The sequence below is a fragment of the Poecilia mexicana genome, unplaced genomic scaffold (assembly GCF_051168715.1).
Source record: "Poecilia mexicana isolate PSO_F unplaced genomic scaffold, ASM5116871v1 scaffold_2, whole genome shotgun sequence".
NCBI classification, from domain to species: domain Eukaryota; kingdom Metazoa; phylum Chordata; class Actinopteri; order Cyprinodontiformes; family Poeciliidae; genus Poecilia; species Poecilia mexicana.
In genome coordinates, this window is record NW_028263371.1 from 48,691,983 (window position 1) to 48,709,782 (window position 17,800).

Sequence of the window (17,800 nt, forward strand, 5' to 3'; positions counted from 1 at the left end):
CAGTCCAACATTTTCTCTTGACCTTCTCTGTTTGGATTCTTGTGCGTCTTCCTTAGCACAGCAGACATGACGGGGGATGATAACAAAACAAAGGAAATAGACACAAAGCTCCAGGATTATAACATTATCCAAGCTTCATTTGCTCCAAAGTTCAGGTGGCATCACCGGTTTATTCATCATTTAATTTATAGTTAGCTCAACATGGCCAGGTAAACTGATAATGTAGCTAATGTGCTGTAGTAAACATCCGAAAAAAGTTACATTTACACAAATATGTTATACAGGAAAATTGCGTAAGCTTATATTCAACAATATTGGATGTTTATTGTTATTTAAAACCTCATTTTATGCGGTTGACCAAAAATGTTCAGATTATTTGTGTAAAATGTCTAAATTGTCTAAAATGATTGTACATTTTAAGCTGTGTAGTGATATTAAGCAGTGACAGACACTAGTGAAGGCATGTTACCTTTTCCTTCTGTTTGCTAGCTAATAAAATATTTTTTTTTCTACAGGCATAAGACATGCAAATTAGAATAATTCTGACATTTGCTCTTCAGAATATTTACACTTTAGTGCTTCTCTAATGCTCTGGTCTCTGCTTTAAAGATCAGTTGTTTCTATTATGTGCTAATAAGAAAACACATTTCATTACACGTAGGAGTGAATATTAAAATAACATAGGAAAGTAACATCACTGACTTTAATATCATGTTGCACTCAGTGTTTGTATTTTATTACCATAATAGCTTCGTCTCTCTGTGCATTTCAGTTACCGTGTGTGGCCTTTAGATGCATACAAATGGGAGAATTAGCTAGATTTATGGCTTTGAAAAAAATCCTATCCGAGCCTTCTGTATGCAATTCTGTCAGAAATTGTTTATAAATTACAAGCTCCCAAATGTATAAAAGAATAAGCAAAAATAGTCGATACTAAATTTTTATGTACAGTATAAATAAAGAGTGTATTTAAATCCAACAGAAAGTGAGAGAGCATGCAAATGGTTGCCTATTTCTCTTCTTAGAGATTGCGCAGAAGCAAAAAATAAATACATAAAAAATGTGTACAAATATATACATAGGCAAACAGACATATTTTCTTGGTAGGACTATCACATCCTAGAAACCTTTATGTTGTGAGTAGGTGTGACAAACATATTTATCTTCTCCTTTAAGCTACTTCACACCTGTGGCGATAAAAATGACCAGAGATAGCAGACACACCTCTTACAAATGCAAAGAAAAATAGGCAGAAAACTTCAGATAATGGTTAGTGTGAATATAAAAAATAGTTTTTTTTATTAAGGTTAGTTAATCTCAGAGATGCTTTGGCACTGGGAAGCACTTATTTGTTGATTTTACAAATAGATGTAGGAAAACAGCTCGGCTGAATAGAGATGTTACTGCTGAGCAGATTGCAGGGGGAAGCCATGATCAAGTTGAGCAGCAAGAGGAATGGGATGGTTTTAGAGGATGAGTGGGGGATAGTGGAGTCAAGCTGGTGGAAAGTGGTCGCAGAACGAGGAGCGGGATTAGGAAGAGCACAGGGAGATTCAAAACAACAAATAGTGGCTGGAATGGAATGAACTGGCGACTGAGTGCACAATCTTGCATTGGTGGAGATGAAGGCCTGTACAAATAGAGGAGGGGGTTTGGAAATGAGAAGCAGCCTGCAGCTTGACATGTGGTGCAGAACGCTGATCTCTTATCCTTGATCCATTTCAGGGAACCAAGCACAAAACAGGCGCTCTTATACAGAGCTGAGAGAAATGCTCTCCAACAGAAAGACAGAAAGATGAAGGGAGAAAGAGCTCTGCAAAGTGCAGCTGAGAACAAACATTTACATCACTGTGTAAAGCTGCAGTATGTATCAGGATATTATTTTTATACATTAAAATTATCATTGTCATTACAGGTTTAACCAGGTAATCTGAATGAAGTCCTGACTTCATTCAGTCAGGACTTTGACTTCTGAATGAAGTCAAAGTCCTGAAGTCAGGACTTTGACTTCATCAGCTGTGACTCATCAACTTAACAACCAATCACTGCTCAGCAACAGTTGCCTCAGCTGGACTTTGACTTCATTCAGGTGTGAAACAATGAGGAAACAGAACAGCCTCGTCTTTCCTCAGAACTGATCTGTGTCAGTAACTTGGTGAGAGCTGCTGGATCCTGAAGAGACTGTGAAGATAATCAGCTGATGGAAGATGATTAAAGACAGTTGTTTTGGAGAGAAAGATGAAGATGATGATTGTGTTTGGGATCATCCTGCACGTGTCCCGGCAGGCCTCAGCAGTGGAGATGCTTGAGGGACAATCCGTCCTGCTGTTCTGTGAGTTTCCAACAGATGACATGGACCGACCCACAGTGGAGTGGAGCCGCTCTGACCTCAGTCCTTCAACCGTCCATCAACGTCAGCAGGAAGGAGATCAATTGATGGATCAGAACCAGCTGTACAGAGGCAGAACCTCCATGAAGACTGATGCCCTGGAGACCGGAGACCTCAGCCTGAATCTGACCAACCTGCAGACGTCTGACACTGGAACCTACAGTTGCAGCGTCAGGAGCGACAGAGGAAAACAGAGAGTTAGAAGTGAAGAGCTGCTGGTTAAAAAGCTATCTTCATCCTGGACCAAACAACTCCCGGTTCTCCTGGTTCTAATTCTAACTGTTCTAAATGTTGCTTCAGCTCTTTTTTATTATTTCCGGCATCGTTTATTCTCGGAAACAAAGATGGAGCTGGAGAAGGAGAAGGTGGAGGTGATTTCAGGGGAGGAATCTGTTCTGCTGCCCTGCAAAATAGCAGACCGCCTCCCTAAAGACGTTAAGGTGAAATGGAGGGACGGCAGTAACAGGATGGTCCATTGGTATCAGAACGGTTCTGATCAGCCTAGAAAACAGAACCAGTGCTACAGACCAGAACCAACATAGGTGAAGACCTGCGAAAGACTGGAGACCTCAGTCTGACCCTGACATCTCCCACTGATGGAGACAGAAACATCTACACCTGCAGGGCCTCCAGCTGGATAAGAAACATCCTTTGGACGAAACAGGTTCAGCTGGAGGTCAAAGTCCAACAGGTGGAGGTGGAAGAGGGGGCAGAGTCTGTCCTGCTGCCATTCAGAGTACCAACTGATCGGCTGGGAGGAGATACAGTGGAATGGAGGCGCTCCTATCCTGAACCAGTGATAAAGGTTCATGTATTTCAGAACGGTTCTGATCAGCCTGGAGAACAGGACTGGCTATGGAGGAGCAAAACCAAGATGGATGAAGACCCCCTGAAGACTGGAGACCTCAGTCTGACTCTGAAACATCCCACAAAGAGAGACAGTGGAATGTACGGATGTTTCATTCTGAGACAGGGAAAACTACTGAGAGCAAAAACATTCAATCTGAAGGTCAAAGTCCAGCAGGTGGAGGTGGATTCAGGGAAGGAATTTGTCCTGCTGCCATGCAGAACCACAGATCATCTGCCTGCAGACGCTAGAGTGGAGTGGAGAGATGGAGATGATGATGTGGCCCATGTGTATGAGAACGGCTCTGATCAGCCTGGAGAACAGAACCAGATCTACAGGACCAGAACCAGGATGGATGAAGACCTGCTGAAGACTGGAGATCTCAGTCTGACTCTGAGAGATCCTGCACTCGCTGGAACCTACACCTGTAGAGCCTACAGCAGAGATGGAGAAATCCTTATGGAGGAGAAAGTTAAACTCTTGTTTAGACATCAACAGGTGGAGGTGGAGGAGGGGGCGGAGTCTGTCCTGCTGCCGTTCACAACAACACCTGACCTGCTGGGAGGAGATAGAGTGGAGTGGAGGCGCCTCAAACCTGAACCAGTGATAAAGGTCCATGTATATCAGAACGGTTCTGATCAGCCTGGAGAACAGAACCAGATCTACAGGACCAGAACCAGGATGGATGAAGACCCCCTGAAGACTGGAGACCTTAGTCTGACTCTGACACGGCCCACTGATGGAGACACTGGAGAGTACAGGTGTATAGTTCTGAGAGAGGCAATACCAGTGAGAGTAAAATGTTTCCATCTGAATGTCAAAGCAGGGACGGTCCAGGTCCAATCAGAAGACATTGGAGCCAGAATCAGTTCCGCTGAATTGATTCCTCTGCTGGCTGATGAATCAGTCTGATCAGTTTATTGATCAGACTGATCAATAAACCAGAGATCTGATCAATAATCAGATCTCTGGATCTGATTATTGATCCAGAGGTGAACTGGAGCTGGTTCCAGTCTGCTGACTCAGTTTTTGTTTCTGAAATGAGACAAAAACTGAAAGTTTTTGTCTCACTGGACAATAGTTCAATTATATCAATAGTTGTAGAAGAACTATTGATATCACTTCTATATCATTTTGATAGATTCCAGGAAGGAAAACCTGCAGTCAGGGTGTTTCTGCTGAGCTGAATTGAAAACGTCGGGGAGGCTTGACATCATGCGTTAAAGATGTTTGACCACAGTCGCCGTCGTGCTACAGGGTTAAGTGCTTGTAAACTATATTTGCTAATGCATTCTGGTCTTGTTAAACTGACTCGCCATAATAAATTCAAAAGCAAACAAGAAAGGGGAATTATTTTCCAGGCTTGATAGCCAATCAGTTTTTGCAATTACAGAAAGTCATGCTGTTGCCTCGCTGGAGAGCAGATATGGATATATTGAACATACTGTAAATGGTGTTTGGCCCGTGTTTGTTCGACATCCTGCGTGATGACGAATCTGACAGGAAGACAGCAATGAAGCAGAGACAGTCACATAGAAAACACAACGACAAAAAGCAAATTGATGGCCAAAGGCGAGAACAGAACGTTATTTATGAATTCATGAGGGTTGGAACGCTGTGCATTCTGGCTGGTTCTTACTACCTGTAAAATAAATACTTGAGATAGTGTTTGATATGTTACTGGGAAACTATGAGATAACTTTCAGTCTTCATTTTATTCAGTTTTCAGTAGAGTTCAGTTTTGTAAAGTAACTTCACAACATAAAACTTAAAACAAATATATCAAATCCAAAAAAGCTAAATTCAGTATAGATTAATGTATGTCTTTCTTTTTGATACCAAATAGTCCGATTTAGATCCAGTGACGTACAGCCTTCTCAAATCCTAATTGTCACTCATACAGCCAAATATAGTTGATCACATAACACTAGTTAGTAAAAAGACCTATCTGCTTAGTTTCTCATTACATTTCATTTAAGGACTTCAGAGTAAAGGGGTTATATTAAAACTGTTTTTATTTAAAACAGTTTTAAATTCCATTCATAATTTTTATACCACTTCACAATTAGATGATACTTTTGTGATCCTTTATGACATGTTTTTTTAATGAAAACAATTATCAAACTTTGTGAAAAGCTTTCAAACAAAAATGCAAAAAAAAAAAAAAGGTTTTATTTTCACAGGAACATTTTTGCTCTGAACTCAAATGTACATATTTTCTGTAAGCTTTATCTAAATGATTTATCTTGCTGATTATGTTGAGAAGCCATCATTGCTGGAGAATAGATGCCACCAGGGGTATTTTTCTCCTCTGAATCATCCTGCTTACAGCAGAAGCACAAAGTCACAGAGACAAAGATCTGAAGGGGAGTTCTCTACTTCAAATCCATGTGTCCCATTTTCTGTGTTTGCACTGAAACACAAACCCAGCAGTGAAACCTGTTTGCACTTTTCATGTAGGTATTGTATAGGTTTGTTTTGCATAACTACCCATGTATCTGTGCAGACACACAGTGTGATTGCAAAGCAGTGTGACAAGCTACAAAACAAACAGGCATCCTTGATCTGCACAGTAAAGGGATCTCACAGTGCTGGTGTGCTGCAGGGGGGCAGATTTGTGGATTGGTTTAGGCTGCTGGTCTTTCATTGAAGTCTCACTGTTGATCATGTTGTTCTGAGCTGGTACTTTGCTCACTGTTCTCTTCTAGGATGACAGTACCACTTATTTCATATTATTTTGGTTTTGTCAAATTTTCTTTAAACCATTCTTCTTTCAGGATGAAATAATCAGCCAATAATTTTAATTACTTTTAAAACCAAGAACTATGTATACAAATGTACATTTATTGTGGGTTTTCTTGGATCCACACAGGATCAATTAAAACAGTCTGAATTACAGACAGACGTAACATTCGGTTAAATGCAGAGAAACCTCACATGTTTTGTTGACTTTAATAAGGCCAACAAAACGCTCCTCTCTTCTTTTTAAAGACACTTGCTAGAGTGTGGTCAGTTTTAATTGCCTCAGTTTGACCCCTTCAGTGTTTCATCTTGTCAGATGGTTTTATTTTTTCTCATCACATCATAAAACGTCTCCAGACTGAGTGTTTACAGCTGGAAATTGAAGTCATACTTGAAGGTTTTTCTTTCGGAGCAAATGCTTCTTTTTTGTTTGGGGTTTTCTGATTTAATATTCATGGCAGCTTAAGCCATTTGCTCTGGACTTTGCTTCACATAAGCAGTCTGGACCCTCTGCTTTGAGAAATGATTGCTTGCATTGCCAACCATGGCAGACTACAAGTTTTAAACAGCTCAGAAAATTGTCATCACATTGTTCATAAGTCCTACTCCTGTTTGCTGATTGGTCCAGTTGAAATTGAAACACAAAAATTTAGTTCAATGGGAGAAATCCCAGAGGGAGCACTGAAGGAAGATGAGAATCTAGCAAACTTGCAGAGGAAAGCGATGACAAGGTCAGGCTCATTGCGGACTGTGGAGCCTTTGGGTTGGTAGATTGTCCCTGAACATCCTGACAAATTTTCTGTCATCTAAATGTTTGGGTCAGACGGTTGAAAATTCAATGTGCTTCAGTTTTCAACGACAAAACAGTTCAAATAATTCCAGAAATGTGCAAAGAAAGTTTGTGTCCTTGACTATTAATGTCAACTTCCGTACAGAATTGTATCATGCAGGGAGTTGGTATAAAGTATAAAATAGAAAACAACATAATTACAAACATAAATTCTCCTGTACGTCGCTAAAAACAATCCATAATAGCGGTGAAGTTAATTAGTAGAGATTCCCCAGTTCAAATGTACTTCTGGGAACCTTGTTTTTAAAGAGAGCACACAGCCTATATAAGCATATGTTTATTCACACTCACTATCTCCAGACAAATTAGTTTCTTGGAGTTGCCCCTCAACTGCAGGCACAGCCAACGCACAGCTGTTGCAGCTAACTGTGGCTCTTCAGAAATTTCTCAGCAGTATGAATCACTGTTTTGACCAAAAGAGCTGATGAAGCACCTAATCATCCTTTGCCCTCATTAACGAAGCACTGAGCAGAATGCAGTAGTTTTTAAAGTTCAAATAAGGCAAAGCTATACATTTATGTCACTGCAGGCTAAATCTAAACTAATGATCATATTGTTTTCTCTCCCTCCTCAACTTCTGGCTTGTCATATGGACATCCACACAGGCTCAGGTCAGTGCCATTCATTGTGTACATATTCTCTGCTTCAGCTAATGAGGTCAAAATGCATGTCAGATCTGTCAAATTCACCCGTACTGCTGTCTTCTCGGTCCTTTGGTTACAAGCTTAGAAACTTAAGGAATAGTTCGAACCAAACCTACTTCGATAGTCTCTGTATTCATTTTACATTTTCTTAATCTCCTTCAGAATATTAGTTCTTCATTATATTCTAAATTGCCAGTTAGGTTTTTGAAAGTGAGCTCAAAGAAACTAAGCCAGGGTAGAGGACCAGTATTGCTTATCAAAGAAAATTGATTCCAGAACATTTTAAAGGAGAACAAAAGAGCAGAGGATAGAGACACTCAGGGTCTGATGAATATAACTGATTGCCCATTCTTCTTTATTCTGTAAATGTAACATTTGATGTACTTGGAAGAAAAACCAACATTTTTCTCTGGGTTTTGCTCAGTCTTTGTAGTTCACCAACCTTAACCCACCAGTGTGCAGGATTTTGTTTAAAACATCTCCCTTTTCTGTTATGTTCAGCATTGTAGAATAAAACATTTATATTAATTACCATATGTACCATTTTATATATATATATATATATATATATATATATATATATATATATATATATATATATATATATATATATATATATAAACGCATTTCACACTCAAAGGAAGCAGTGGTTTCAAATCTCCCAGATTGAACTTGAGTTAATAAAGTCAAAATTAATATGGTGATTTATTCAGTTAAGATGAAGATGTCACAACTGTTGCCTGTGTGCAGTAGTTTGTAGATTTAAGGAAACAGCATCCTGTGAGCCTGAGTCAGTCTGGGATTCATCACAGTGGGGAATAACCACCTGTGAATAAAAATGATTCAAAATACAGAAAAACTGTAGGGTTCAGACAGAAGTTGTAATTCCTGCTGCTGTTCCAACCAGCATTATAAAATTGATGTCCATTGTGTCAGAAATCCTTTTTTTTTTTTTTTGTAGCACTTGTAATTTTTTTTCACTTATCTTTATATGATGGATACATGCAGTGATTTTGTAAATCTCACTTTTCTTCATGTAATCAGTCATTGTTTTGCTAATGAGGGTTTATCTGCACTCCAGTAATGGATCTGTCAAATTCCCATTATAATGTCTATCATATCTCTCAGACTTGAGATTTTAAGATTAAGTTTTCTTGCATCAACATTTTATTTGGCCCTTAAAAGTTACTTAATGCCAATGCTATCTGTAGTTTATAGACGAGTAGTTGAAATATCCAGACAGCTAAGTACTCTCTCCATTAAGCTCAGACACAAGAAAAAAAAAATACGTTAATAGTCACCTACATGATAGGCTTCATTTTCACAAAGAACACCCGCAGTTACCTTATTGGTCTGGCTGTTGATTTCCTGCTCAAGCTATCTTTCCTAGCCACAGGATAAAATGTGTTTTGCTGTCATCCAACAGATTTGGATTGTTCCTTCTCTAGTATGAAAGTTTTCTTGTGTTTTCCAACAGAGGCTGTTTTTGTTAGGTGAGGAGAAATCCGTCCTCCTGCTGTTTACTACCGCGGAGCTCACTCGCAGCTCCTGCATAATCTTTGTTGCAAAAGTGCTTACTGTATTCCTTTTCTGTGTTGCCACAGATTCATTGAACATTCTCCACTGAAAAAAATGCTCCTGTTGTTTATAACACTGTGGTAGGTTTACAGATTAGCAGAGATTTTGTCTTTCTCAGTATATGAAGGAGGAGTGGGCATGACTCTTGGGTATTTTTTTTTTAAGCTTTGTTATACCGTTTGAATAAAATGGTTTCAAAATGTTTCTGTTTTGTGGCTGTAAAGTATAACGATGTTTCCCGTTTCATATCCGATTCAAATCTTGCCATTTTCATAACGGGTGTTTCTCAAAATCCAGACTTTAGTGGTCAGTAAACAATGTTTATAGTAAATGACTAAAAGTTCTTTTTTTTTTTTTTTTTACAGATTTTTACAAACTGTCTATATGCAGTTGTAGTGGTGAAAGTGGGAGTAGGGAAGTTGCCAGTTTTCCCAGCAGGGGCATCTGCAGGGACAGATGGGAGATGATGACGGTGTGTAATAGGCATCTGTGTGGCCCGCAGGGAAGGGAATACTCGACTCTCATTCCCACTCTCTAGTCTGAGCACACAAACACTCAAAATGCACACGCATTCGCTGACACGCATTACAGCTTGTCATAGCTTTTCCCACAAACTGTCCTCAAGAGCGTACCTTTTACCGTGGCAGACAGTTACATAGATTGAGAGTAAACATGTGTTTTACGGAAGCATTGTGCCGACTGCTCCCCGGCGTACACACACACACACACACACACACACACACACACACACACACACGCGCCAGACTCATCGGTAGAGAGGAGAGAAGTGAATGAGCTCAAAATCCAGCCAATTACATCGTTGGCTGGAGGGGCTGTTGCCATGGTCATTGCCATTTCACACACCCCATGCTGTTCTTGCCATGTCTTACATAGGTTTCCTTCGGTGTGGACAAAATGGCCTTTATCCCTGTCTTGCTGCTGCAGAATGTTAAGACTCAGAGGGACCGTTGAGCTTCTTTCTGCAGGGCTTTTCTCATCTTCTAATTTTGGCATCTCAAAACATATCTTAGAGTTTCCTTACAGTCATGCATACTTTGATAAAAATGGCCTCATTCTGCCTTTTTTATCTAATAAACCATAAAGCAAAAATAAAAAAAAGAAAGCTTTTAGCACATGTGTACAATTTGACGTGAAAGCTCAAGAAACATGTTTGCAAAAAATACAAATTTTCTCTAAACTAGTCGGAACTGTGCATTTGGAATCAGAAGATTCACGTTGTGTCACTGCAGACATCTCTCACAGAGTAGCAAAAAGACCCCTGACTGAATGGCACACAGATGGCAGAAGCAACTTCAAAACACAAAAAAGAACTGAAACTGGGAAGAGTTGTTGGATTTTTGTTGTTAATTCTGCGCATCTCAAAAAAAATGGAAGAAAATGCAAAGTTAAAAATGTTGAAGGCCCTGATATATTCATTTTAAACTATCTATCCATCCATTTTGTGTACCTTCTTAATATTCACGGTGCGTCATGCATTAGAAAATTTTTAAAATTCATGCAGAAAGGATTCTGGCTGAGATTCTAATTCTGGTCAAAAGTCAAAACATGCCTACTGGGAATCCTACTGGGATTCCTGAATAAGCAGACATTTTACATCATGGAAACTTGAATGTGTAAAACCAATTTTTCTATTCAGTTTATTTTTATTTATATACAAAATCAAGGAGGTAAACCCCCTGCAAAACATTTAAAAACACATAGTTTAACAAAAATGTCATTACATTTTGAATGAGATTTGCAATCAGAAATATTAATGAAGCAACACATAATTATGGGTAATAAAAAGTTAATTATGATAAACCCTGATATTTTTGGTATTTCCTAACATTTTGGACCAGACACAACACCCACAAGTTTGGATGATTCAGCATCCACTCCACTTTTTGCAAACCTCTCTCTGCCAGTCCTTGAAAACCATGACTCTTGACCAAAAAAAAAAAAAAAAAAGACTAATACAACATCTTTTTTATGAAGTTTTAACGAGGAAAAGAAGAGAGCGTCCATCTTGGGAGACGGCAGCAGCATGAGGAGGCTCCAGGGGGTGCAGCAGGCTAACTTATACACTTCTATCCCTATCCAGAGTATTTGTGTGAGGAGCAAAATGTATACTTGGGACATTTACATCCTGCGAAGATTTAAAAAACAAAATTGCATCAATATGTGTTTCAGTGATTCTTGAGAATAGGGACAAAACAGGTCCTATGGATAAAGCACAAAATTTGAATAAAATATACACAAAATATAATCTTTTCAAATATCTGACTAAACTAACCTGGGTCATGTGAGCGCAACAATGTATATTTTTCTGGTGTTTGCTGAATTTAAAAAAAAAATTATTTTAAACATTGTAGTCGGTGGACGATGCCTGTAAAATCCCTTGTCCCGGAGTTTAAAACAATTAAAGAAATACTAAAATCATATATTATGACAATTAAGTATAAGTAGTAATACAAATAATTATAAAAGTATCAATACATTGAATTAAAAATATTTTTTTTATATATTTTCCAATTCCATTGTAATTTGTCCCTAGTTTTTGTCAACACTGTCAGAAATTAAAAGAATGTAAAACAAATCAGGCATTATTGGGGGGCACCAGAACTTCTGAGGACCCCATGACGTTGTCTTTTCTCTTCCTTTGCTAGGAGGGCTAGTTAGCTCCGGTTAGCTTAAGTTATTCTTTAGTTTTTTCTTCTTTTTATTCCTAAGTTGTTTGTCACAACCATGATGTGTCAACTCCATAACTGACAATTTACAAAACTTTGATGAAATTTTGTGAAATAAAAGCTTAATTTCAGTATACTGTAAAGATTTCATGGACCTGACAAGCTACGACCTCCTTCAGAATAACATCATATAAATTGAGGTAGTTTGGCATTTCGTCAACTCCGTCAGAGTATTTGTGACTCTTTCAGTGAAATTGTTGACAAATCTCACTTAAATGTGCAGTTAATTCATTTTAATATATTTTACATAAATTGCATTACTTCACATGTATCAAGTTTTTTTATTTTATTCACTAGTTTGTCACCACCTTCAGTTCTGTGTCAACTCCGTCAGATGGACTTTTTGTTGTTTTTTGTTTTAAATAAAAAAAATTTTTATTTCTTGAGAAGCATTTCTCTGTAAAAATGAGTAAAACATCACTAATAGGGTCATTAATATTTATTTTTGTCAGATGGTGATGACAAAGTTCTGGGTCAGGTCGATTAAAAATTAAATTTTTTAAAAAATGTTGCAACTGGGAGCCTGCACCTTAGCATCTTTACATTTCCAAAACATTATTTGTCATAATTGCATACATGAGGTTGAGAAATAATAAAAAATAAAAAAAATGGGGAAAATTAAAACCCATTTTGTCCCTGTTCTCAAGAATCACTGGTTTGCATTTAGGGGTTTGATCGAAATGAAATGCACAAAGAACTGTGTGACTGAGATGTCTTTGTGAAGATGTTTTGTTCAGGTCTGCAACATTTCATTCCACATTGTGGCACAGAAAAGAAAAGTTACTGCAGCCTTTGAAACATAGCTTTACACTCTGAGCTTTATGAATTTGCATGCCACAGAAAACAGGCTCTTAAAGGCATCAGCTCTCTTGTTAGGCTGGAAGAAACGGCCTCTATTGAGAGCAAGAGTCTTTCATTCCTGATCAATTCCATAAAAAAAAATCTTTGAAAGTCTTGTTGAATATTTTCTGCTCATAACATAAAACAGTGACACAAGTGGATACCTTATATGTCTATGTTGTCTGATTTATATGCATGATTTATTTTTTAAATCTCACATATTTTGGTTTTATTTCTCATGCATTTCTCCTTCATTCTGCTCACATCTGTGTTTGTGTGTGTGTCTGTTTGCTCATGCATGCATTTAGGTGTATGAGGCTGTGCCGTGCAACATGGAGTGCGGCCAGTACGAGTGGCGGATCGAGCCCTGGTCCATTTGCACCATCAACACTGTGGACGACTTGCCAGCTTGCGGAGAGGGAGTCCAGAGTCGCAAGATCAGGTCAGTGTGCAGGATGGGCCTGGCAGTCTGTTGGGCTGCTTTGGCAGCACACAACCAGAGAAGTTGGATTGGCAACAGCAGTGCAGCACGCTCACTCACTTGTCATTCACACTCGCAGCACTAAGGAGAAATGGTCACAACAAGCTGTTGCTTCACAATGAATGCTGATAGTTAATTTTCACATTCTTTGCATTTCTTTGGCACTTAGAAAGCAACAGAGGAAACAGAAACCTAAATAAAGCTGTACTGTTATTACGGCTGTTCTTAAAGAAGCAGAAACAAAATCTACGATATCTAAGAAAAACATTCATTCCCCTTGAACGTTTTGCATATTTTCATATTACAACCACAGACCACTGTTATTACTGTTATAACCACAGTATTTTTATGAGATTTGTTTTTTGTAATAGACCAACACAAAATGTGTAATTACGTAGTGGAATAAAAATGACAAAACCTTCTTTATATACAAGGTCAAATGTGCCACTTCTGGTGCAGTGATACTTATCACAACAAAAAAAAAAAGCTGAAAACTGCACAGAGCTGCATTTACTTCAGTGAGCTGAAACCTTTTAGAAACTCTAGTCTGTTCTTTGCAACAAAACAAAAAAACAAACAAACCCTAAGCTCACTCAGCCTGACTGAAGAGCATCTCTGAACAACAATTTTCAGGGTTGGGAATTTGACTCGACAATTCTAACACGTTAATATGATTTGTTGGAACTGTGCCTGTGGCTGGATGCTTAGGGTATCAAGGTGTCAGTGGCGAGTTTATGATGAGTTTTTCTGCAGGGAAATAGAGTTCAGCACATAGCCATGTATATTTGTCTCAACTGACCAGAGAACGTCCTTCTATGTGGTTTACGGCAAACAAGTCCTTCTGCACATCTTGCAAAAAAAAAGTGTTATTTTTGACACACAGTTTTGTATTCATCATAAGTTCCAGTACATGTATCACTCTGCATCTACTTGGAACTATTTATGCTATTTGTGTTGGTTTATAAGTAATGGAATCATCATTGACCAGAGTCAAGTTTGTGGTTTCCAAGTGAAAAAAGTTTTAATATAAAAAGTTCAATGACGAGCGAGAGAGACGTAAATAGCTCTATATGACTAAGTAAATAGGGAACTAACTTTTTAGATAATGAGCAGTCAGAAATGCCAGGCAAGACTCTGTGTAGGAGATAATAAGTTGTTGAGACTGGAAGATTCTAGATGAAATCATATGGAAAACAAAACCTTGAGTGATATCTATGAAAAGTAATAACAGTCACTTTCTTGCAAACTTGTTTATGATTAGCCACTCTCCAAATGTCAAATGGATAATAGCATAGTCCTTAATAATAATAAATAATAATGATCAATGTGATTTTTTTAAATTTCTATAACTTGTTCCCCTTGGGTCAAAAACTACCAGGCCTCAACAGAAGCACACTATGAATTATTTACATAACGGGAATATAAATCGATGAGTGAATAAATTATTCTAGTGCTTCATGTGGAAAGTAAATAAACATTTTGACCTCGTGCTTCAGTTTTGATAAAAAATATATTTAAAAAAAAAAAAAGCAGAGAAAACTCAAAAGGCCTGATATAAACTAAACACTTAAAATAAGATTACTTCAAATGTTTAGCAATCCACTGAGTCAAAATCTTTAAGATGAGTCTCAGTCCATGTGGACTGAGATGTCAGCCCCTCGAGACTTGTTATAAAGCTGCTTCTAGTGCTATGTTTTTATTTTTTTTTTATAGGTGTGTGATGAGGGGAACAGCAAGCAGGGAGGATGGCAGCCCAGACGACAGTATGTGTGATCCAGAGGAAATGCCTCCCAGGGCCCAGCTTTGCTATTTAGCCTGTCCTAATGACTGCGTTGTGTCAGCCTGGGGGGCATGGAGCAACTGCCCTCTGGTAAGAGCCAATAATTGTTTTTCCTGGTGCATTTTGAGCTTTAGTAGAAAGTTAAAACATAGTTATATATATATAAATATATATACACACACATATATTGTATATATATACGTTTTGCTACTACCATGTGTCTTAAATAGGAAAATAAATAAAACTAAATAAATCAATATAATCTAAAATTAATTCAGCATATCAAAATGTCTTGATATGCTGAATTATGACATCCCTTTACAAGAACTTGAACTGGATTTAAGCCCAACTCTTAAAAAACAGTCCTGCACCAAACGTGAGCTATAAACCTTACACTTGACTTAAGCCACAAAGTAAAAAATTGTTCTCTTTCCAACTGATAAATCAGTCTTTAATCCCCAAGAATCTATTGGTGGCTTTCTTTATACCATTGCATCTGATCCTTTGGATTGTTCTTGGGGGATCTAAGACTTGGGTGCAGCTGCTTGGCTGTGTAAACACAGTCATTGCATTTCTTTAGGCATTGCTCGTTCCATTATTTGAAGGCCATGTGAAGCTTGGAGGTCTGTAGCCAGTCACTGTGCAGAACTTGTCAACTTCTGAACAGTGTGTGCCTTAGCGTCAGCAAACTCTGATTTTGCACAGCCCACTGTTTTGTGCTGGAGTTCCTGTCCTTCAGAAAAAGTCAGTTGAATGTGGAATATTTAAAAGCAAGGAAATTTCAGAACTGGACCATGCTGGATTTCATTGAGCCTCTGAAAGCGAAGCGTTCTTTTACAGATGTGTATAACAGTAACCATCATCTGTATGTCTTTGAGGTTGTGTGTGTTTAAAACCTTGAATCGTTAAAACGTTTTGTATGTTTAAAAATTCAAAACAGATTTTCATTCAAAACTGTTGCAAAACTTTATATTATTTATATTTCAGGACACAGTTGATCTCACTTTTCTGTCTACATCTTTGATTTTAAATCAAATTTTTGCAGAATGGAATTTTATACTTGAAAAGTACAACTTATACAGATGTTATATTTCAACATGGTGTCACTGTTATTATCCATTTAACCAAGAAATCACACTTTAACACAGATTCCATAATTTTTGGTGCAAGTAAATTCATGTTTTCATTCTCTTCTGAAAGTTAGGCCTCAGGCTTTAACACAGCATGTTCCCCAGTGTCGTAGCCACAGGCTAGTGGTCACACGGCCATGCAGTAACTTTATAGGTTTTCTGTCAGAAACAGCAGTTCACTGAACCGGAACATTGGAGTTGGAGAAAGAACAGAATAAAGAGAAAGGAACAATAGAGATCACTTAATTAATCTGAGGGGTTTCTTTTACGTTTTGGTCTGACAGACATGTTATCTCATTCAGGCATTCATTCTGCAACCTTCAGCAGCACTATAAGACATGAGAAATTATGCTATAATCTGTCCTGAAGCAGTTTGCACCAGATGGAAAATAATGTTGGATTAATTACAGTTATCAAAACGTGGAAATGGAAGAACATGTGTTTGCTTATCTGTTGGGGGGGTTTTCAGCAAATTTGATCGAGGTTCTGCTTAAAATGGGAATATGTACATGTACAGAAATTATAATGGAAAAATATTTTTTTTATTTGTAGCTGTATTGATTTTGGCTTTATATGGTCTTATTTAATGGCTGAGGACGGATTTGTGGCACCTTGTACAGGAAACACCATGCATAGAGAGAATAAATGCGTGAGTTGGAGGCTGTGACAGTGTGAACACAAACAGAACAATGACTCTGTCTGATTTATGAGAGCCACACAGAAGAGTTCTCATTAACCGGTGACACTGACTGAGGTGCATCTAGTCGTGAGTCAGGTGCAGAGGGACAGATACTGCGAACTCTTTTCCTCTTTAATCAGAAGCCCAGGTTCGATCCGCACAGCCTCTTCCTCTGGCAACCGACTTCCATGTTCTACTAATGGGACTTTAATTTATCCTAGCATGCTAGGTAGGGCTGTGCTCTGCTGTGACAGTTGTTCCCTAGGTAATTATCACCCTCACATTCATCTGGCTGCAAAGTTCTCAGATGGTGAGATTTACCTCAGATTAGTATCAGTGACTCTTGTAATAATTTTGAGAATTTTTTTGTTTAAATACGTACGAGTATATATTATGCTAATATAAGACGTCACTAAAAATGTCCCTTTGTATTTAATTTGGTATCTGACAACAAAAGTGATGCAGTAAAAATAGCAGGTTCAACTCAATCCGAAGAAGCTAGATTCAGTCAAGAGAAGTAAAAAATAAAATCTCTGCACTTTCCAAATTATGTACATTAGATTTAAAAATATTAACAATTACACATTTAGTTCTTCAGTAAGAAATGTTCACAGTGTGGTCGTCTAATAGAATTTCCTAATCTCAAGAAGCTGATTCAGCTGCACTTTCAAGTCACTGTTCCAATACATTTTGAGAGTCTTATAATTATTTGTAGAGCTTCCTACTCGTATTGCAATATGAATCAGTGTTAAACTAATCCCTCGCCGCTTTAAGACCCCTGCACGTCGGATTTACTCTGTGCTGGAGAAAGTCAGCCAGCTGGTCTTTTTGAGGTGTTTTAGGGTCATAATAGGCTCCCCATTGCTTTTAATGGAGGGTGACGAGTTGTGGAGGATTTTGAACAAGCGCTAATCGTCGTTAATGATGTTGTGGTGGTGTGTTTTTATGCTACCACCGTATCAGGGCTCTGGGTGGAGCCAGAGGAACGTAGAGGCACTGATATGACCTGGAGCCTACAAACGCCAGCAGAACGTCTGCTGTGAGCACTTCAGGCCCCCATTTCGGCTTTCTTAGGAATAAGTGTGGCTTCTCT

At 38.2% G+C, this 17,800-nt stretch overlaps 3 protein-coding genes across 3 annotated transcripts in view; all 3 read left to right on the top strand.

Moving 5' to 3' along the window:
• thsd7ba (thrombospondin, type I, domain containing 7Ba) overlaps positions 1 to 17,800 on the top strand; it is a 120,454-nt gene that overhangs the window by 80,345 nt on the left and 22,309 nt on the right. Inside the window, exons 14-15 of the mRNA XM_088008347.1 lie at positions 12,946 to 13,079; positions 14,832 to 15,049. Of these exons, the coding sequence (XP_087864473.1) occupies positions 12,946 to 13,079; positions 14,832 to 15,049 (352 nt within the window). The remainder of the gene's footprint in view (positions 1 to 12,945; positions 13,080 to 14,831; positions 15,050 to 17,800) is intronic.
• Positions 2,239 to 2,974, top strand: LOC148160894 (uncharacterized). Its single transcript, XM_088002070.1, has one exon. The coding sequence runs from the start codon at positions 2,239 to 2,241 to the stop codon at positions 2,929 to 2,931; it is 693 nt and encodes a 230-aa protein (XP_087858196.1). The 3' UTR covers positions 2,932 to 2,974.
• On the top strand, positions 3,000 to 4,148 carry LOC148160895 (butyrophilin-like protein 2). Its single transcript, XM_088002061.1, has one exon. It carries the CDS (start codon positions 3,264 to 3,266, stop codon positions 4,146 to 4,148), a length of 885 nt encoding a protein of 294 aa, XP_087858187.1. The 5' UTR covers positions 3,000 to 3,263.

Excerpts from the sequence above, each read along its gene's own strand:
- LOC148160894 (XM_088002070.1), top strand. The coding sequence starts at position 2,239 with ATGAAGATGATGATTGTGTTTGGGATCATCCTGCACGTGTCCCGGCAG.
- LOC148160895 (XM_088002061.1), top strand. The coding sequence starts at position 3,264 with ATGGATGAAGACCCCCTGAAGACTGGAGACCTCAGTCTGACTCTGAAA.